General features: G+C 44.8%; 1 protein-coding gene across 1 annotated transcript in view; it reads right to left on the bottom strand.

The window, feature by feature from the left end:
- The window catches only part of Cryl1 (crystallin lambda 1), a 127560-nt gene that overhangs the window by 19465 nt on the left and 85115 nt on the right, over window positions 1–22980 (bottom strand). The window contains exons 4-5 of the mRNA XM_034499316.2: window positions 19362–19523; window positions 7469–7663 (exon numbers count right to left, since the gene is read on the bottom strand). Coding sequence (XP_034355207.1) covers window positions 7469–7663; window positions 19362–19523 — 357 coding nt within the window. The remainder of the gene's footprint in view (window positions 1–7468; window positions 7664–19361; window positions 19524–22980) is intronic.

The raw sequence follows: 22980 nt of genomic DNA, 5'->3' as shown, positions 1-22980 counted from the left end.
GTCAACATCACCTGAGTCTCTAAGTAGAAGCCAGAGTCTCTATTTAAGTAGAAGCTGGTTTTGACAGGAGGCCTGCATCCCAGATAAAAAGACAGAACAAAACACATATAAACAGATGGAGAAAAAAAATTGAGAAATAAAATGTCATGTATCTCTGTGAAATGAAGACTCCATCAAGAACAAGCTAAATTAGTATTAATTACCACTCAACTAAGCTACCCCACCAGCTTTCATGGGCAGAGTTTATCTTGGAACAGATGAAACAGTCTAGGGGAGACCTTTAGGCCCAGGTCTCAGGGAAATCGCATTCAGAATAAAATTCCCTAGCTTGTCAGAGAGCAGTGTCTGATCCCACAGCCTGGGAAGACCTAGAGACTGCATTTCTTATGAGCACCCAGGTGATGCTTGGGAAGCCCTGAGAGAGATCTCCTCTACTATGCTGCGGATGTAAGGACCTTGGCTTAGGACATCCCTGGTGATAGCTGATGCACATGAAAAAGAAGGCTAAATTCAGAAGCTATCACCTAAGCTACGTGGCAGACACTGGTCTAAGCCCCAGAGACTCCCACCTAGTCCTCAACATATCCCAGTAAGAAATCATCTCCACTTTGTAGACCCTGCAGCAGAGGCAGGTCTTAATCCCCAACCAGGCTGTAGCATGTGGACCAAGCCACTTAACATATTAGTCAATTTCCTATTGTGTAAAGTCTAAAATAGTAGCATGTTTCTCCTGACATTGAGAAATGACTGGCAGGTCTGAAAAGATCTGATCATGGGAAATGGGAAAGAAAGTTTCCTAAGCTCTAAAATTGTACACTAGAGGGCAAGACTGCCATGAGCAGGTGGGCCGTTGAGGGGCCGGGGGCTCAGCTGATTCCTAATTCTTGCTCCAATGTCAGGTAAGTAATCACCTGCTAATCTGATGTCATGACCTCTGAAGCACACTTGGTTAAATGGAATAATCCTCCCAGCACTTGGCACTCATGTCTGAAACAAAGCTCAGTGATGGAGTTCTAGAACACCCAGGGCACCTTGATCAGATGCACAGACTATGCCCCTTGTGGAAAACCAAGACACTAAGCACTGAATCCAGTAGCTTGAGATGCAGGGGCACATAGGCTGTGTTTCCACAACACAGTATGCTGTGTGCTGACTTTAAGTAGAGTGTCTTGTGTGCTGGCAAATGCTGGAAGACTGTGTGTATGTAGACTTACCCTTCCTTTTCCTGCCTGAAGACTAGACTTGCCAAAGAGGAAAAGAACTGCCTTCAGTCTCTCTAAGTTTCAGGAACTAAGCCTGCCTATCACAGGACAAAGACTGAGAGGCTACTACACCTGGACAGACTTGTCATGGGCCTTTGTTTGTCCCCTGAGTCCACTCAACTTCCAAAAAAGAATGGTTTACAAACCTGTCTGTTTTCCAGTTCATTCATTCTGCCTAAAAATCACTGTCCCTCAAAATATGTCCTATAGTCCCTCATTTGTCCTCTCCCCTCCTTACAAAGAAGGGCATACGGGCATCTGAACCTTGAGGGGTTATTGGGCACTCACTTTCTGTCCTGTGATGTAGAGTAATAAATTCGAATGCCTTATCACTTGCCAATCTATTCTCAAACCTCTCAAGGACAAAACCAATGCTTTCTTCTCTCCCCTATAGAGCCCTAAGAACAGGAATCCTGCTAGGGATTATTCTGCTTACAAGGATAAAACATGAGGTAAGCAATTTCTAAGGCTTACTGCCAAAACATGCCAACAGGCTGAGACCCTGCTGATGGCTTCATGACTCATTGCAGGTTCCTCCACCCACCTTGCCCCTGATGGGGAAAGAATTTATGGGCACTAAACCCAGTTATTGTCTGGCCAAAGAGTTTTCATCACAACATAAATTCCCTTGCTGTGTTAATGCCTCAGGAACATAAACTTGAAATTACATTCCCAGCCAAAAAGATCTCATCACCCAGTGACCAAGCCCTGACAGAGAATGTTAGTGTAACTAGACTGCAGCCAGACCTGCCATTTGCCGGTTCATGAAGGTCTTCCATGCCCCAGAGAGGAAGCCAAACTAGGAGAACAAAACAGGACTAGCATCTACGAGATAATACTACAGACCCCCGTTCCTTCATATCTTTGGATACCATTCTTCTCCAGAGGGGTGAGGACAGCAGCAAATGCCAGTCATGGCTAGGGTGTGCAAAGACAGGATAGGAGCATGCCTCTCGCTACTGCACTTTGTCTTTCTTATGTAGAAATGCTGCCCCAGCAAGGTACCCTCTTACAAGCACCTACCATGGGCATGTCCATAGGTGGGCCTTCTCCCCTCTCAGTCCTCCTTTGCTTCCCTTAGAATCCATTTTGATTGCTTAGCCACAAGATCTCTACTGTGCCCTCCATAACTAGTAACTGGAATTTAAAACAGCAAAACCAGACACTGACTGATGAAAGAAAAGGTTCTGCTGTTTGGACATGAAATGTCCCCTAAAGGCCCATGTGTTAGCACCTTAGTCTCCAGCTTGGCACTACTGGGAGGTGGTAGAACCTAGTGGGAGGTCTTCAGGTCATAGGGAATGTGTCTCCAAAGGGATACAGAACCCTGGCCTTTCCTCTTCCTCTTCTCCTGGCCCCCTCCCCAAATCTGGTCACTATAACATAAATAGGCCTCCATTTCCACATGCTGATATCTTGTGACAGGCACCAACCAATCAGGGACTGAACCCTCCAATACTATAAGATAAAATAAGTGTTTGTTCTTTTGAAATTTGCTAATCTCAGCTATTTTATTACAGTGATAGAAAGCTGACTAACACAGTTTTGCTTCTCAAAATAAAATTTACAAATAAGTAAGATTGACAAATCCATAACCAAATGCAATGGGGGGGGGGGGAAGCAGACACAAATCATGAAATTCAGAACTAAAACCAGAGACCTCACTATAGACTCTGAAGTCATAAAACGGATAAAAGTAATATTACCAACAACTTTATACTTATAAAGTCAACACCTTGGGAAAAAATGGACCAATTTTGAGCAACCATAAACAATCCAAACTCAAATGAGAAGAAAACAGAAAACAATTCTACAAGAAACTAGATTTGTCACTTAAAGGTTCCTGAGAAAGATTTCTCCAGTCTCAAATTACTTCACTATAGATCTATCACATACTTAAGGAAAATTAGGAAACATTTCAGAAATGAAAGAACCTTTTATAATCCAGTTTACAAATAACTACTCTAAATTCAAAGTCACATAATATAGCACACAAACTACCGGTAATGTCTACTATGAATTCAGATGCAAAAGTAAGCAAATCGAGCACAGTAATGTCTAAATGACATACCACATGAGAGTGTGCATCACTGCAAAAAATGAAAGACAGGCAACACATGAGTGTGCATTAGTGCAAACATAGAGGACAGAACAGAGAGTCAAACATCACTGTGCATTCCACAACTAAACACGATTATTTATCAGTTAAAACCAACACTTTTAATTTAAAAAATAAATAAAGTCCATGAGCAAGTGAGAGTTATTCCAGATGGGGGCTGGCTCGATGCCAGCAACTCACAATCACAGTGAATGAGCAACCCAGCAACTTTTCTGTCTGCTTTTCCCATGTCATCATCAAAACACTGCCACGCTGGGCAGAATACGTAGTCTGCGTTCCCTCCAGGCCTGGATGGACTTGTGCTACCCTAGCTTATACCCTAACTTAGGGTCAGAACACGAACAGTCAAGCTTGGCTCTGATCTGCTGAGCCACTTTCACACTAATGACAGACAACAGAATTCCTCTTTTAGGCCTGCTGACCTAGCACCAGGGTTCCTGGACAAAATGTTCTGAGGGCCCATTTCTAACAGGCTTCCTTCACATCTAGAACCAAGGTCTACCAATGACTGTCCCAGATTTGTATGGAGCAGAAAGAGCCTTTCCCACTTTCAACTTGCTTTGTGAATCTGAGAACAAGGAGACAGAGAGCCCACAGTGAGTTGGGGAGGTGGGGAAGCCACCCTATGTATGGAAGTTTATTCTGTTCTCTCAGTCTAGCCATATAAGGAAGCCAGCCAAGGCTTTATGTGCAAAGAGAAGGTCTGAGCCAGGTCTTGTGGTGTTTTCCTGTAAAGGAGGAGCAAGTGGGTCAAGGCTCACACAGGCTGCATAATGAGTTCTGGACCAGATGGACCTTCTTTAAGGGACCTTGTCTACAAAAGTCAATGAGGGAGGGTGGGGCCAGGAGGAAGAGAGGGGAAGGGAAGGGAAGGGCAGGAAAGCAAAAGGAAGGGGACAGGAGGGGAGGAAAGAGAAAGGAAGAAAAGGGAAGGGGAGGGGAGAAGAAAAAGAAGAGAAGGGAAGGGAAGGAGAGAAGAGGAAAAGAGGGGAGAGAAGGAGAGTGCCAGGGAAGAGGTGAGGCTTTGCATGGTTAGTGACTAGACTCAATTCTGCTCTTTTTAATATTTAAATTTTGAAGCAAACATAGAAAATCCCAATCCAAGTTGAAACACCCCAATCAAGTTGAAACATCCCAAAATGTAAATTCAAGTTCAACTGGCTCTGTCCAGTTGAGTTAGAGTCGTCTAACTCCTGCCTACACAGAGTCTCAGAGTACAGCAGGCAGATTTGCAGCAGCAGGGCAGGGCTCTGAAGTTATTCTAATCCCTGCTGATTGCCCTGTTTGAAAAGGAACCAGGCCACCAGCATGGATCTTCCTGCAAAAATGTATATAATAGCCAAGTATCCTTTAACTAGCCCCCCAGCAGGTACGGCACTGGGGTTCTGTAGCTGGCACTGCACGGTGACTGTGGAAAGGATTTCTCTAGAGTCACCTCAAGATGAACCGCAGCCTATCGCTCAGCTTTGGAGACCTGCAGAAAGGAAGGGGTCCATGCAGACACCTAGAAGCCCATGCCGGCAGCTGCTCCAGCAGAGCGCCAACATCCCCTGAATCTGCTCCAGTTCTGGGAGAAGAGCTAAGGAACTGCTGCTAAGTTGATTTGGTGAAAGGAAACGCACGTCCGGATTCTACATCCATACTCTCTGTATCCCTTCTGCCTCCCTGGCCATGTGTAGAGCACAAGGCCACACCTATAGAGAGGTGACACACCTCCAGTTTAGTCCTAACAATCTCCAAGTCATTTTTGCACTTGAGCATAAACTATCTTCTAGACTCTATTGAAAGGCAAGACTTTGGGTTATAGTCTTCCCTCCTCAGCCTTCCCCATGCCTTTTCCTGTCAACACTAAATGTGTCCTGTCAGACCTAAGACTCAGTCCAGGCTTGAGTGTCCACAGCGGCTAATGCAGAGGCACATGTGAGACTTGCTTTCTTGGGAGGTTGTCATACCTGAAGCCCATCATTCTGTCAACCAATAAAACAAATACTTGGGCCTGCTATGAGCTCCTAGAAAGGGGGCAGACAGAACAAGCCAGTAGGGGCTTCCAGGATTGTGAACTCAGCATGCTCTCCGTGTGCTTTTCTTTAACAATACAAGGAGACACACCAACAGATCTTCTGGTCTACAATCAGTTTCACTATGTGGTCAAAACCAGTTTTTTATGAACTCCTCCTGCCTAAGTCTATACATTCTTTCTGCAGTTGGTTCACAACTTCCAGAGTAAACTAAGCAAGATTTAACTCAGCACTAACAACCAGACAGACGCAAAGTTAAAGTGGCCACACCACCGCTCCCTACTGTGTTGTGCTGTCGGACTTCTGGTTTCTTCTTTGAGTCTGTTAGATCTCTGTTCTATTATTTTAAATAGACCTCAAAGAAGGTATTTTAAATGCAGGATTTCTTTAAAGCATCCTGATACTGATTGATTTCTAAAACATGCACGGAATATGAGATCCCGGCACGTATCTCGCAGATGTCGAGTGGGAGGCAGATTTAAATACTGAGTCACAGCACAGCACCTAGCGCACAGTGAGTGGGATCACACTATGACTCCAACAGGGAGAGTCAGCCACATCACCCGCACCTGTTGGAGGCTGGAGGAAATGCTGGAAGGAAATATAACACCCACAAAAGATGAGCTGCAGCTGGCTTCCTGGTTCCTGATCTGAGTGTTCTGAAAGGACCTGTGGGGCTACACCCAGTGTGGACGGTCTGAGCCAGCCGCTGCTCTCCTCACCCAAGAGCAAAGCCGTCCCTTGTACACTTGACTATGACCTCCATGAATGTGGCTGCTATCTGCTTGACTCTTGCAGAAGCTTGTCAAGAGCTGGAGATCTGACCCCCAGAGCATGTGGCCTTTACCTCCATATCCTTGGGACCACCCTGCCCTCTTTCCTGACAGACACCAAAGATCTTTACAGCAATGTTCATGACAACATATTCAGCCATGAGTGTTCTCATATGTAAAGATACTATAATTAAAAGGTGAGGCTAAATGTACACAGTGAGGCCTTCATATCCACGAGGTAGTTCTAGGACCCCCAGAGATACCAACCTACGGGTGGTCAAGTTTATTACATAAATGGCTTAATATTTGTGAAGAACCTATGCAATCCTTGTATATACTTCTAGATACTTCTTTTCTTGTTCATTTTTGAAACAGGTTCTCATGTGGCTCAAGCTGGTTTCAAAAACAATATGTAGCCAAGCATGACCTTGAACTCCTGTCCCCCTGCTTACACCACATAAGTGATGGGATTACAGGTGTGCACCATCACACGTGGCCTCCACATATGTTAGGTAATCTAGATGGCCTGCAATTGCAACACAATGTAAGTACCATGTTCATAGTTACACAGTACTGCGGAGGGGAAGATATCGCAAAAGTCTGTCCATTTTCAGAAAAGATGCACTTTTTAATATTTTAATTGAATGTACAAATCCTAGGTATATGAATATATACGGTACACACGTATACATTTCATTATACACACACATACATATATATGTTCCTTACTCATATATAAGGCAATTACTAACAAGTTTAGTATTCCTCATGGTTTTCCCCACTTCTTGAAATAAAATCAAGTCCTTCAAGGGAATACAAGTTTCCTTTGCATAAAAAGAATTCTTTCTCATCCTGAGAATTTTAGACATCAAGAAGTAAAAACCTATCTGTGAGAAAATACAGCATGTCGCACACAGGTAATTTCGTACAAAGGGCTGGAGAGCGTTTCTCATTGTGCCTTGCTATCAAATAATAACTCAGAGAGGGAACTCTCTGAAATAGTGAACTGCTGTGTTGTATTCTGTCTCCAATGGAATGCTCTGGGTCTCCAGAATGCAGCAAGGACCTGAGTGTCCTCCAGCTTTCAGAGACCCAGAAAGTGACTCCTGCCCTACTCAATCATGGAGGGAAGGGAGGAAGGAGGGGAGGAGGAGAAGAGAAGAGGGAGGGAGGGAAGGAGAGAGGGAAGGAAGAAGGGAGGGAGGGAGAATGGAAGGAGGGACACAGGAGAGAAGGAGACAGATGGGATGGAGGCCAGGAGGAACAGGGAAGGAAGAAGGGACACAGGGCACAAACCTCCACCAGTCTCCAGGCCTCACTGATGATGGCGTACTGCAGGCGGTTCAGGACAAAGCCGTCGATCTCCTTCAGGACTCTCACTGGGGACTGTCCAATCTTCTTCATCAAGGCATAGGTTCTGTCCATTGTGGCTGGAGCTGTCTCTGGGTGAGGGACTAGCTCAACCAGTGGGACATAATATGGCGGATTGACCTTTGGAGAGGGAGAGAAGAGTAAGAGGGTCAAGGGCACGGCTGACGGCCGGGTGTTGCTCTGGCTCACTCTACCCACCTATGTCAAGTGGCAAGTTGGGGCTGGGCAACTTTGGAAAGGTCCCTAGATTCTACATCCAGAGATAGGACTTGAGACAGAATGCATACGTAGAATTGTTTGGTTTTTGAAAAGAATACACAGTTGCTCCTTGTCATCCTGTATATACTTATGGAGAACTCCAAGCCTTCAGCCTCCTCAGGGTGAGGCTTCTGGATCAGAAACTGACATAGCTTTACCCTTCCCCACTGTCCAAAGCCACTTTCCCTTGCTGATCTTCTCGGGCTCAGACACTCTCCTGTGCCTGTGTTAAGAAGAACAAGAAAGCCAGGTGTGGTAGCTCTTGCTCGTAACCCCAAAGCCTGGGAAACTGAGGCAGAGGATAGGTAGACAGTAGCTTGAGTAGTGAGTCCCAAATAGCCTGGGCTACAGAGTAAGCAAAAATACTGCATAAACAGAACCTACCAAAGCTTGGCACTTCTCTGATTCCTTCTGGTGCACCTTACCCACTTTGGCAACCTAATGTCCCATTCTGTTCTGGAAATCAGCAGGCCATACAACAAGCACCTCAGCAGTCTTACACCTTGGAGTGGCTAGAGGCAGGAGAAACTCAGTAGTGTGGCCCTCAGCTGTGATTTTCTTGGTTCACATTTGGTTTTTTGGCTATTTCCCATCAAGAACTACCAAACAACCCCCTCCCCTCCCCCCCCCCAAAAAAAAAATATTGCCTAAGGAACCTGCACTGTTGCCGATCTGGTCTGTGAGGGAAGTCCCTTGATGGCTTTTCCTCTATGCACAGTGATGACTGTAGATGATTGTACAGATATCCTTCACAATGACTTTTAATGGTATGTTTGTATGCGCATATACATTTGTGTGTGTGTGCGTGTGTGCATGTGTGTGTGTGTGTGTGTGTGTGTGTGTATGTGTGAAAGGTGCCACTTCCAAGAAGGCAGCTGGCCTACTCAAGGATAAACTTTATAATTTTTAATGTTATTTTAAATTGTACTTTATTTTATTTGGTTTTAAAAATCAACTGTTGATATGAAACTCACTATATATTCCAGACTGGCCTCAAAATAACAGAGATCCCCTCTTCTGTAGGCCGCTGACCCAACTCGGCTGGTCAAGATGGCACCGGCTTCTGGTATGATCTACTGGTAAACAACTGCACTGCGCATGCGATCATCTTTGGGCTAATTCAGTTTTGGCGCCAACCCCTCCCAAATGGGATATGCTAATGAGGTACTGCAATCCTGACCAATTGCCCCCTCCCGAGCAGGGTATGCTAATGAAGCACTGCAATTCTGACCAATCGTGCACCTCCACGCGCTTTCCCTGCCCAGGGCTGAGGGTATATAAGCAGCTCGTCCTGGGCACTCGAGGTCCCCTGCAAAATGAAGAAGCACTTCTACAATAAAGGCTGTTGAGAAGGATCCAGTTGTGCGAGTCTTCCTTGCTGGTCGAGTGAGGCGCGACACTCTTCTCAACTTCCTGGGTTCTGGGATTACAAGAATGAGTCTGTGGTCTTTTGTTTTGCTTTGATTGGTTGGTTGGTCTGTCAGGTTTTTGAGACAGGGTTTTTTTTTTTGTATAGCCTTGGTTGTCCTGAAACTTGTTCTGTAGACCAGGCTGGCCCCTGACTCTTAGAGATCTGCCTGCCTCTGCCTCCTGACAGCTAGGATTAAAGGTGTGTGCCACTATCACTGTCCCACACTTTTTTGTGTTTAGTGCTGGGGCCTGAGCCCACAGCATCACTCATGCTAGGCATGCACTCTACCACAGAGCAGATCCCTGGCTCAACTCTAAATGAATAATTTATATAAATCAATGTTCCAGTCTAATTACCTGTCTCCTGCCAGAATCTTGTAAAGCTACTTAACTCACGACCTTTTTAAAAGTCAAGATGATGGGGGCTAGTAAGACAGATCAGAAGGTAGACGTCCTTGCTGCCAAGCTTGACAACCTGGATTCAATCCCAAGGACCCACATATTGGGAAGAAGAAAACCAACTCCTGCAAGCTGTCTTCTGACCTCTTGCATGTATGAACGCACATGCATAAAACACATAAATATAAAATTACTCAACTAAGAACACCAAGATCATAAAAACCTGGAAGCATACCTGCATCAGATGAACTGTACTCAGTGCAGACTGGAGAAGCTGGGCTCCAGGTCTCTACAGCACAAGCGGCAAAAACAGACATGTGTCTCTTGATAGCATGGAGACATTTTATTGTGCTAATACATCACAGGGTGTTCAGTGGTAGGGCTGGCGAGGGAACTGATGTTCAATGGGCAAGTCTCCTTCAGGAAGGGAAGGTTTTCAAGCTGGACAGTCAGGAAAAGCACAAAGGTGTGTGTGTATTCAATGCCTCTGGGCCACCCTCTTAGGATGGTTTAAGCAGTCAACTTTATGGTAGGTTATGTTACCACAATTAAAAGTTAAAAAAAAAAACAATTATTAAAATCAGAAATTACAGTGTTCTAAACACCTCCCCTATCTCTAGCTAAAAATTCTGGTGTGATTTCCCAGAGCCAGTATAAAAGCTGTGTGGTGGGGTTGGGCATGGTGGCTCAGGCCTTTAATCATAGCACCCAGCACTCAGGAGGCAAAGTAGGTAGGCCTCTGTGAGTTTGTGGCTAGTCTGGTCTACACAGAGTCCAGACCAGCTAGGGTTGTATAATGAGACCCAGTCTAGGTACAGCTGTCAAATATTGGACCCTTTGGACCTCCTGAACCTGAACCTGACTGCCTTCACTTCATCCACAAGCTACAGGAAGAAGTCCCCAGGAAGGATATCGTTACTCGGCCCAGAGCACTTGACCTCCGACATTGAAGTCAGTCCCTGTTTGCAGTTTGAGATAGCAGCGATGGTGCCTTGGACTGTACTTCTAAGCCGGCCTCACAGGGTATTCTTCTCATGGGTCTGACTGACTAAGGCAGAGTGATTCCTGGTAACTCGCACAGATGACTCCTTCCCCTCCTAGGTAATGGGGCCATAGTTTCCAGACACTGAAGGATAGTCGTTCACCTACAGACCATAGGGGCCCCTCCTCTCAAGCTTCCTGGGAAGTAAGCTGAAGACCCTCCCTCATACAAACATGTTCTGATTCCAGCCCTCCTTCATCCAGGTGCCAGGATGCCCAGAAGCATGTCTGTGCAGCACACCAGGGCTACCTCAGCCACGGGTATAAATCAATGAGACTAATTTGGTATCCAACCAAAAAGTAACCGCCCCCCACCCAGAAAAGGCACAGGGAGATGGCCTTTAATCCCAGCTCAAAAGGGGCTGAGGCAGGAGGTCTCAAGCTTGAGAACAACTTGGACTTCATGGCAAGACCCTGTAGAATATGATGAGGTTGGGGGTGGAGCTCATTGGTACAGCCCTTTCCTAACATACAGGACACATGGTGGCAGTGACCACAGACACTATGCAAGAACACAGGTTCTTATCTACTTCCAGAAAGAGATGTCCAGCAGCTGACAAGGAACCTGTGTCCATCCCAGCATCTGTGGCGTCCACCTAGGCAACCTGGTCTACAGCACAGAGCACAGAGAGGTGCCCACCATAAGCTCCATCAGACATCTTGATTCCTTGATAGATCAAGAAAGAAAATGGAGGCTACGTTTTTAAAAGCGGGGTCAAAATAGGTACAATGTTCTGCTGCTTGGGTGGGATAGCTGACGCGGTAAAGTGGAAACCGAGACTGCCTCCGTGCCCCGCCCCTCCGTGCGAGACTCTCTAAAGCCACCCCCTACACATACCAACTCTGGCTTCCTCCCTACAAGAAGAAAGGTTGATATAAAATACATCTGAAAGCAAGAAAGGCTATAACCGGGAAGGCGGGAGCATGAACGCCCCTCCCTTTCGTGTGCAGCTCCATGTAGCAGGCCTTCCACAGCATCTGAGGGGGCAGTCCAGGAAGCCCCGTGCTGAAGCCCATCTGAGGCCCTGTGTGCTAACAGCACACACCCACTTCTCAATACCTTCCACTCACCCCTGGAACAGAGAGGACTAGAAATTCCACCCTGCCCCTGTAAAAAAAAAAAAAAAAAAAAACGTGCTTGAGAACATGGAGCTGTCCTAACACGCTGGCTGAAGCTTCCCTGTGTGGAGGTGGAGGCCATAACCTATTGCAATGATAAATATCCACTGTGCCAGGGCCTTGCAGGGGCGTGACCAGGCTTCCTTCTCGACAACTGATTTTCTGTCCAGGAAAAGATCCCAGAGGGCTACAGGGCTGAGGAGGTGAGCTCAGCCACTCTGGTCCGGTGTGTGGGACTGGGAGAAAAAGTAGATTCTCAAAGACTTGGAATGACTCTTGAATATTTAGGACTGTCCAAATTATTCAAAATGGTACACCTACTCCCCATAATCACACAATGACAATCCAAAGGTCCAACTTTGGTGATCTGATCTGCTTTAGTTAACATCAATTTTGGCTTTAAAAAAAAATACCTTCTAGAAACAACAAAAGTGTGTGTGTGTGTGTGTGTGTGTGTGTGTGTGTGTGTGTGTGTACACGCTCCTTATGTCCTGCTAGGACTGAGACCTAGGGCCTTTTGTAGGCTGGGCAATTGCTCTACCACTAAGATACAGCCTGAACTCAGAGATCAATTTGGGGTGGATTTTATTTTACTTTATTTTATTTTACTTTATTTATTTTATTAAGATTAAAGTCTTACTCTGTAGCCTCATGTCAGCCTTGAACTTATGAATGCTCCTTCTGCCTCAGTGTTCTTAGTCTTGAAATTACAGGGGCAAACCACCACAGCTAATTCTAGAGAAGTTTAGATTTATGCTTTAGTTTGTGATTTTTAAATTTTTCTTCTTTAATAATTTTTATTTTTTTAAATTAAAATATAATTATACCATCTCTCCCTTTCCTCCCGTCAGCCCCTCTCATTTCATAGTCTCTGTTTCTTTGTTATTTTACTATATTCCTAAATATAATATCCTCTGTCCATATAATGTTACTCCTATGTATGCAATTATTAATACTTCAGGGATGACCACCTAGTATTAGATAATCAAATGGGGGCCACTTCTTTGGGGAAGACCATTTCTCTCTCTGTCAGCATTCCTTAGTTGCCTGCAGTTCTTTGGGTTGAGGCTTGGTGAGACTTCCCCTTCCATGTTAGTATATCTATAGGTGTCATCTTTGTTCAGGTCCATGTGTAGGTCCTGAAAAACTTTAGAGCTGGAGTGTCTCAGACATTTCTAGGAAACACAAGGTCCCAGCAGACTTTGTGTTTCTCTGGCTTCCCCTCTTCCATGAAGATGCCAGAGCCTTAGGTGCAGTTGTGTTATAGATATATTATTGGGACTGGGCTCCACGTGATCGCTTGTTCTCTGCATTTTAATTGGCTGTGGTTTTCTGTAAGAGTCTCTGTTGAAAAGAGAAGTTCCTTTGATATGGGGTGAAAACTGTGCTTACCGGTGGGTATATGATTAAATATTTAGAATGTATCTAGGAACTATGGTGGTTTAGTAAAGCGGTGGTAATATGTTTTCCTCAAGATCAATGACTTCACTCGCCCTGAGGCGTTGGCTAGGTTTCCAGTACCAGGCATGATTTCCCTTTTGTTGAGCAGGTCAGTGCACAATTAGACAGTTGTTGGCCACTGCCAACACATGAGGGCCACTACTGCACCCTTGGAATTATCATGCCATGCTGGTTATTACTGTGGTTCATAGGTATCATAACCTGAGAAGACTGTTGTTTGCTTCTCTCCCTTCATGTCCTGTATGTCATGCTCTGGTGTCGTGACAGCTAGTCCTCATGGAGGACACTCTCAGGCCAGATCCATCTCTGGTCCTCCCATTCCTGTGTCCAAAGTACACTGTGTCTTCAGTATTTATTTTATGTTTGGCTGAGGGTCTCATAAATCCTGGCAGGCCTCAAACACACCATGCAGCTGAAGGTGACCTCCAGCTCCTAAGATCCCCGTCTCCATTTCCTGAAAGCTGGGTTCCAGGACTGAGCTACCCCTAAACACACACACATACACACACACACACACACACACACACACACACACACACACACACACACACCAGTTTCATATATTGTTAGAGATCAAATCCAGGGTGCCTCCTCATGTACACTAGAAAAGCCATTTCTCAACTGAACTTGCCTTGTGTTGCCTAAACATCTTTGCCTAAACAAGGCAGGACAGTCTTTTTGAGACTATATAAGTAATTTTCTGAAGTCTTTAAGTGTTGTTCCTTTTTTATCTAACTTAAATGCAAAACAACTAGTTAGAAATCAGTGGCTTTATACAAGCAAATGCCTTCCTCTGCAGTGACCAGTGACTTTTTTCCAGAGGCATTGTGTGTGCGTGTGTGTGTGTGTGTGTGTGTGTGTGTGTGACATCTGTCTATCTCGGGAGAAAAGAGAATGTCATGGCCTTGCTGCCTGGGTGCTTTCAGTCAGTGTCCCCCTTGCCTCTAAGGTCACTTGTGCACTTTGTACATGATTGTGGCCATTTCTAGTCTGTGTTCTTTTGGTTCTGTGGCTGTGCCTCTGATGATCCATTGTCTTTCTGTCCACTGTATCTCACAATACAGCAAACCTTGGAGTCTGGACTGCCTGTGTATTGACATTCAGTATCTGTTGGGTGTCTAGTTGTTCACCCCTTTTCTTCACACTGACCCATATGGCACCTCCTCCCAACTGCTCCTCTTTGGAAGAAAACTTTCCATGCTCCCACCTAAGCCCCAAGGCCCTCAGCCTTTAAATACAGCCCTATTTACTGCATTATGGAGGTCTAAACTATAGGAGACCCTTACTCTCCCAAAGCAACATTTCCAATGCAGCATGCTGCTGCTATATACCTAAACTCACACAGTTCTTCAGAGTGACTCTATATCCTCTAGAATATGGCAGGTGGGTCTTCATCATCCCAGAATGTTCTGGATACCTGAAATGTTTTGAGCTCTGACACTGTGCTCAAAAATCTAAATTTTGGAGCTTTTCAGATTCAGGAGTTTTTGGATAAAGACTGTTCAATTGGTAATGAGTATGTAAATTCTGAAATACTCTTAGTCCCAAGCATTTGGCTAAGGAACACTGCTGTGATTTGAATATGAGATGTCCTATGAGGTGAGATAGACAGCTCAGCAGTTAAAGCACTGGCTGTTCTTCCAGAGGACTCAGGTCTGATTCCCAGCACCCACATGGAGGGACACAATCAAATGTAACTCCAATTCTAGGGGGTCTGACTCCTTCTGGCCTCTGCAGATACCAGATGTGGTACACAGACACACATTCAAGCAAATCACCTAAACACATAAGCAATATATATATATATGTATATATGTCAGATACATATTTATATATAATATATGCATATATAACATATACACACATGTTGGGAGCCGACTCCTAGCAGAAAGCAGCTATCATCTTTGTAGCCATCTCAAGCCATATACCCTGACAAGAGACTTGTTTTTCAACAGCCTACAACAGCTGAGCACACTCTGACAAACATCTTGTTTATCCCACATGTCTTGTTTTGTGTTTAGTGCCCCCAGCTGCAAGGTGCAAGTGATATCCATGTCTGCAAGACGCACATGGTATCTATACCTACAAGACACGTGGCAAAGCATATAAATACCCTGGATTTCCTTTCAATAGAGGAGACTTGAGATTCTTCACATCTCTTCCTCCCCCCCCCCATCCCCACTCTCTCTCTTGCTAGACCCTGACCCGGGGACCAGAGCAGCAGCTTGGGCTGTTACAAAGTGGTGCCTAATGTGGGGCAGTGTGGGCCTCAACATAGTGGCGCCTCAGTGTTGGAGCTCTAGTAAGTGGGATACAGTGAAGGACACCACGAAAATTGGGCATCCTCACTCCTATGCTGGAGAACCTGTCAACTGACAAAGCTGGCTTGGCAGTGACACTCAACTAAAGACAGCAAGAATGAGAGACCCAGTGAGGGACGTTACTGGAAGAAGGGTCTGCCAAGAATTCAGAGGTGAAACAAAGGTGATTGCAGTGAGACCAGTAGGTTATAGTAACGAAAATGGGGCAAGAAATAGTGAGCCGAAACAAATGAAAAAGGCTTTAAAGATTTGAGGAGTAAATTGCAGGCTGCTCTGAGTCAAGAGAGCCAAACAGATAAATAAATAAATAAATAAATAGAAGGTTGCTCTAGACAGAGAGCTGAACAGAAAGATAGTGTTAATCAGTTGTATTAGATTAACTTAAGTTTCAAAATGGGTGTGATTCTGAGTTGTGTAGTTATATTTTTCCTCTAGATAAAAGGTCAATCTAGATTTTTTTTCCTCTAGATAAAAGGCTTTTCTGGTTACTGGCTCAAGGAAAGGCTGATTTGAGAAAAAAGGTTTTTCTATGAGTTTTCTGACAAGGTCATTAAGGTAGTAGTTATATCTTCCAGATATATATAGATCAGACATGACAAAGGTAGGCCTCCAGAAGACTAGATTTCAAAGAATCAAACAATTATCTTGATACTAAAATTTGTTTTGAGATTTGTATATTACAGAATACACAGCCTTGGTGAATGAATCTTCTTGTTACTTGCATGTCCACTGATGTCCTGGACTTCCAGCTAGATGCAGTTAACACAGACATCAGAGGCTTATCAATTTACCCTTCCCCTCATCCCTCTTCTAATATCTCAACACCCATATTCAGCTTAAAAAAGTTAATGAAGAGTTGGCGCCCCAATTCCCTGGACTTTGGGGACTGAGGTGATTAATATTAGGCTGTCTTTCTAGGGAAAAGTAATAGTTTTATTGGAACAGGGAGGAAGAGCTAAAATTGATTACACATCCATAATCTATTGGTAGAAATCTGTATAATTGTTACTAAACTGATGCAAATTCAAGGGTTTCATTGGTATAATTTCTTCTATTCAAAATTTGTGGGTACAAGGCTTAGACCTTTTACTTCTCCAACATGGGGCTTGTGTGCTACCCTTAAAAAAGAGTGTTGCTTTTATACCAACCATTCAGGAATTAAGTCTCTTGTCTCTTGGGTTCATGCTGTTCAACAGACTGATGGCTTTTGTACAACAACAGATAGACACTATTCAAATGAAACCCATACAGGTCCATTATTACAGGCTGGAAGTAGGGGACTCTAAAACCTCTGTCATGAAGACTGACGAGGATTAACCCCTAACTTAGGCGCTAAACCACATAGTCAATGACGGGTAAAAGAAGACCTCAAGACCCTTGCCCCTAAATGGGAGGCCTCACCATCCTAAGAAAGGGAGGCTACAGTCTTTTGTTCCAACCTAAAGCAAGCACAGTTTCTGTAAGTTTTCCCAGCCTTCTCTTTTGAAAAAAAAAATTTAAAAAGGGGGACCTTTTGGGAGCCAACTCCAAGCAGAAAGCGGCTATCATCTTTGCAGTCATCTCAAGCCATATACCCTGTCAAGAGACTTGTTTTTCAACAGCCTACAACAGCTGAGCACATTCTAATAAACATCTTGTTTATCCCACATATCTTGTTTTGTGTTTAGTGCCCCCAGCTGCAAGGCACATGTGATATCCATGCCTGCAAGGCACGTGGCAAAGCATATAATATACCCTGGATTTCCTTTCAATAGAGAAGACTTGAGACTTGATCAGACCCTCTGTCTTGTCTCCATTCTTCGTGTCTCTTTCCCCTCCATCCCCACTCTCTCTCTTGCTAGACCCTGACTTGGGGACTGGAGTAGCAGCTCAGGCCATTACACACACACACACACACACACACACACACATTCATATATATATATGAATATATATACATATATATTCATATATATATATGATGTCAAAAAAGAAAGCTACTACCTAGCTTGTGTGTTTGAACACTTGGTTTCCTCTTGCTGATGCTGTTCTGGAAGGCTATGAAACCTTTATGTTTTCTCAGTGGAAAGAGTGGGTCTGGGTCACTATGTAATGGGCCTTGCAGTTTGTAGGTGATCCTGCCTTCAGCTCTTTCTCTGCTTCTCCACCATGCTTTCTCTGCCATGATAGCTATCCCCTCAAACCAAGAGCTAAAATGAACCCTGTCCTTCCTTTATTTGATTCCTGTCAGACATTCAGCCGAATCAACAAGGAAAGTAACTAGCACAGATGTCCAGTCTATATTCTCTAATCTTCCAGCCTCCTCCTGCGCCCCCACCCTGCCTCAGTGTGTGGGCTCTCCCAGTGACATCATCATGACTCCATCCCACATACTCCTGCTTGCTCCTGCCCTACAGCCTTGGCTTATGCAATACCTCAGCTCCCAGCATAGTTCTCATCAACTTAGCCAGGCTGGCCCTGTTCCTCTGTGTAGCTTTTGGCTGGTAATGATATACAATAGGCCATCATATTTATCATGGCTGGAGCTAAATTAGCTTCCCCACCCAAACAGGCTGTCCTGGTTCTTCATGGTCGTGCTGAGTTCAAGGTCAGGACTCCAGTATCATTCACTGTAAAGCCCCTGTGCTTGCTCCATGCCCTCCCAATGACACGTTAACCTCAGAAAGACTTACTGAGTCTTCCCTCATCTGCTAATTAGATCCCGTGGCCCAGCTCACCACATAAGGTGCTTCTTGTGAGGAAATGTGTTTAGTCAGATACAGTGGATGGTTAGCATTAGGGAAAGAAGGTTTCAGTTCAGAGACCCTAAATCAGAATTTTGACAGTGACACCCATCAGATCTACTACATCTTAACAGATCTGGTCCTACTGTGAATGACACAAAGCAAGTGACATATCCACAAACTCCTGTGTGGCATGTACATTTAAAATCTCTCTCTCTGTGTCTCTCTCTCTGTGTCTCTCTCTCTGTCTCTCTCTCTGTCTCTCTCTCTCTCTCTCTCTCTGTGTGTGTGTGTGTGTGTGTGTGTGTGTGTGTGTGTGTGTGTATGTGTGCTCAAGCACATTCCTCTGTGTGTGGATGCACTTGTGCTATGGCCACATTTGGAGGTCAGAGGTCAACCTTGGGTGTCAGTCTTTGCTTTGTTTAAGAGGAGGTTTTGTGGCTGGAAGATGCATACACAGGGTGAACTGGCCCCGGGGCTTCAGGGTTCTCCAGTCTCTACTTCCTATCTCCCTGTAGGAGTGCTGGGATTATAGAAGCACACACAACTATTCTCAAGGATTCAAACCCAGGCCCTTATGCTTGCAAAGCACACACCTTGTCCACCTAGCCACACCCCCTGCCCCACCCCAGCCCACGTGGACATTTAATGTAGCACTTCTGCCCTAATGACTGCTTACCCAGCAACTAGCCCTATAGCACATAAGTGCCCAGAGGGTTAAAGCAGTAAATACTACTTGTTTTATGCCATGATACCTTAGATGCACAGATAAAATTCCAAAGAATTTTGGATCCTATTCCTTCATTTTTTTAATAATGATATTGCATAATCCTAAATGTATACAAAAGTTGTATAATATTGACTAACAGATTGTATGGTATGTGGATTATACCTCAATAAAGCAGTTTAAGATACTTGCCGATCCAGTGCAATTTATTGCCCCTAAAAAAAAAAAAAGTACGCTACAATCAAGTGCCAAACTTGCCACCCTCCCTGGGGCTGAGGTGCACCTTGGTACTTGGCTAGCATGTGACAGGACCTGGGTTTGGTCTTTATCGCCACAACAGACAGACAATACATACTCACAGGATGCGCCACGATGCACTGCTTCACATGTACCAAGCCCGTGAACAGCTTGGAAGGCAGCAGACAAGAGCTGGAGCTACTTAGGATGACCCGGTCATCTGCGATGCGGTCCAGCTGGGCGAAAATCTTCTTCTTCAGTTCTAGGTCCTCTGGAACACACTCCTGAAAGGGACACACTTAGATGACTACTTATGACCAAGACAACAGTTGGGCTGTACTGGCTTCCTTCCTAAAATGAACCAATTTGGAAACAATGGATCTAGGGACCCATAATTCCACCATAGAGCACCTTGAAAACAATGGAGCCAGAAGGCTTGCCTGGCTTTTCCCTGGCTTCCCCCTTTCCCTCCCTCCAAGATGGCTATAAAACAGTTTTCTGTCTTTCCTAGAAGCAGGTCACAAGACCCTCTGCAATAGGTATCCTGAGGCACACAGGAGATAAAGAGGTATCTTAGCTTTGAAGACCTGGACCCAGACAGGAAGAACCTACCCAGAAAGCCTTGCTCTTTCCCTAGTCTATAACCATTGGGTCAGAATCCCTTTACCTGAACCAACATTCACTCTTCACCCAGCTGTAAAACCACATGAGGTGCTTTAGATTCAACTTTTGACCAGTCCTAAGCCACATAAAACTATTAAGGTGCATTGTATTCTTATAGGGCTCTATTTTATTAATGAAGCTCAGGTATAGACCTTGCCAGAGGAAAGAAAAGATCACCCAGTGTCCCCTGCAAAGCACAGCAGGAGTATAAGAGCAGGGGAGACTCCTGGCTGAGAATGATAAATGCAGGAACTCCTGGTTTTAGAGGGGTCTGAAAATTCTCACCCTAAGAGGTTCTGTGGGAAGGCACTTGGGGGTGACTCCAATTCCACTTCCCAGAACCAGAGCTGCAGGGAACCTGCCAACTGAAAATTCTCATGATGAAAAGTCAGGGAGACAATCCTACAACAGAACTCACAGGAGCCCTCCCTCTGGCAAACCGCTATGAACCTGAGTGCTTTCATCAGGGCATACCTTCCCTATCCGCCCCCACCATCACATCCAGGATCTTCAAGGGAAAAATCTCATCCTCCTACAAATGAAAGCGTTGCACCTGTAACTCCCCAGAGGCACTCCAGGACCCATTTCTAATGGGGAGTCCTTTTGAAAAAGACCTTTGTTTCTAACAATTGCAAAGTCCTAAATGGGGTGGGCAGAGAAGATAGGAGTGCATTTGGATTAATTACTGCCGATAACAACCACTCTGAAATTCTAATTACAGGGCTGGGTGGGCCTGAGATGGCAATCAACAGCCCAGGCTGGCTACAGGTAAGGAGTGCTCCTGGGAACTTGGGGTTGAGGAGTCCAGCCTGCTCTAGATGGAAGCAATCTGTGAGAAAGAGCCCTCCTGCACCTATGGGGACCGCACTGAGGGTCACTCTTACCAAACCAGGTCCCTGCTCACCTTGGAGGCAACATTCCTTTATGACATTCACTTTCTTTTCACAATGGCCAAAGAGTCAACGATTGGAATCAACTAGGTGTTCCTTAACTAAAAAAAAAAAAAACCTCAAGCCCCTATCCCAGACCTAATACGGGTGGGACTGAGGTACCTGCATCTTTCACAAGCATCCCAGTGATTCTTACAGCTCAGAACTATTCTCAAGTCCAGCAAAGAGCATTGTGACCTTTTTAAAGGAAAGAGTGGGTATGCCCCACACTTGGCATTCTACCAATGTCAGGATCCCCCACCTCCTAGGTCAGTGGTTCTCAACCTTCCTAACCCTGCAACCCTTTAATACAGCTTCTCATATTGTAGTGACCCCCAACCATAAAATTATTTTATTGCTACTTCAAAACTGTAATTTTGATACTGTTATGAATCTTACTATAAATATCTGATATGCAGGATGTCTACTGAGAACTACTGTCCTAGCTGTTTTCAGGCACCAACAAAGTCATACTAACACCTTGGTCACTTCTACAACTCTAATTCCCCAGCCAACTTCACTGAGACATTCCATTTATGTAACATTTAAGGGGATGAAAAGAATCCCAAGAGCTCAACTACAGAAACTCAGTGTCAAAGTGATATCAGAATTACTCCTCACAAATAAAAAGTGTCAGCCAGCCTATAATCCCAGCATTTGAGATGTAGAGGCAGGAGGATCAGAAAGGTCAAGGGACATACTGCTGGACAGTTTGAGATTAAACAGAGCCACACTAAGTCTCAGAAGAATGTATAACAGATAGATAGATAGATAGATAGATAGATAGATAGATAGTCACAAGAAATAACAAGCAAACAAAACAGAGGCTAGAGAGGTGGCTCCAAGGTTAATGGCATTTGTTGCTCTTGTGGAAGACCTGGGCTCGGTTCCCAGCACCCACATGGTGGCTCACAGCTGTCTGTAACTCCAGTTCTGGAGCATCCAGTGCCCTCTTCTGACTTCTGTGGGCACCAGGAACACACAGGTGCACAGATATGCACATAGCCAAAACACCCATCACATAAAATATTTTAAAAAGTTTTTTTTAAGTTTTATTCAAAAGGGAAGAGGTCCACACTGTTTGTTTATACTTTTTAAAAGTATAATCAAGCCACATGAAATTTTATTAAGATCCAAAGGCCATATAAGCATCACGTCTCAAATAGAACCAAAGAACAGAGTCATTTAAGAACTGTAAAGCCCATTGTGTTCTGTCCCCTTATCAAAAAGGGAAAAAGAGCTACAGTAGCTGGCTGCTCCTATTGAGTCACTCCTGATCAGTTAAGTCTGTGAGGTGGATTCGGTTTAAATGGAGCCTTGTAGTCAAGCCAGAGGTGAAGACCGACAGGGAGCTCGTGTGAGCCCGAGAAAGAATGGACTCCTTGTGCACCGTCCTGCAGAGTATCCTCTGAAATTCTATGCCTTCCTCCAAATCGTTTGATCATGACAGAGGCAAGAAAACTTGAACCAGAGGAAACCCAAACCTGCTACAATTATGTAAGGGTTTCCAGTGGCCTGTTGGCTTGAAATTTGGTTGCTCTTGCTGTTGTAACCCAGTTGTGTGAGATGGATGGAGTCACAGACCTCAGGCTGCAATCCATGTCACGCGCTGGGCTCAGCTCCCTGCTATCCACTAAGGTAGCTCATGTCTGAAAAGGGGAGTGGGTCATTTTAGTCAGGATCTCAGACCCTAAAGACTGCAGCCCTCCTTGTCCTGAAGGGCTGCCTAGACAGGACAAACAGCTATGGCAGAGGAGTGTAGATACTCACTCATCTCTCATCCACACCCTTCTGCTTCTCCAGTCAGTCTGCCTTGGAGGGGCGCATTTCTATAAAAAGCTGCTTTGTGTGAAGTACTTCCGGTGGCTGCCATCACCATGGCAGGCAACCAGCTGGCCTTTGTCTAATTAAAATCTGACCACATCTCCCTTCAGAGCTGGTTTATTATTGTTCGTTTGTTTGGGTTTGCTTTGTGTTGAGAGAGTGGGAACCAACGCCACATCTAACAAATGATACGGTCATGTACAACCAACACTGCAGGTGTGCCCAGATTTGGGCAGTAAAACCAAGCGATGAACACTTGGGAAGTAAATTATGACAAAACTTAATTGTTAATTAAGAATTCTTTATGTCTGTCGAAATCAGCCTC

The sequence above is a fragment of the Arvicanthis niloticus genome, chromosome 3, assembly GCF_011762505.2.
Source record: "Arvicanthis niloticus isolate mArvNil1 chromosome 3, mArvNil1.pat.X, whole genome shotgun sequence".
Classification (NCBI taxonomy): domain Eukaryota; kingdom Metazoa; phylum Chordata; class Mammalia; order Rodentia; family Muridae; genus Arvicanthis; species Arvicanthis niloticus.
Note: the sequence above shows the minus strand (reverse complement) of the source record. Positions and strands in the feature narration are given on the sequence as shown.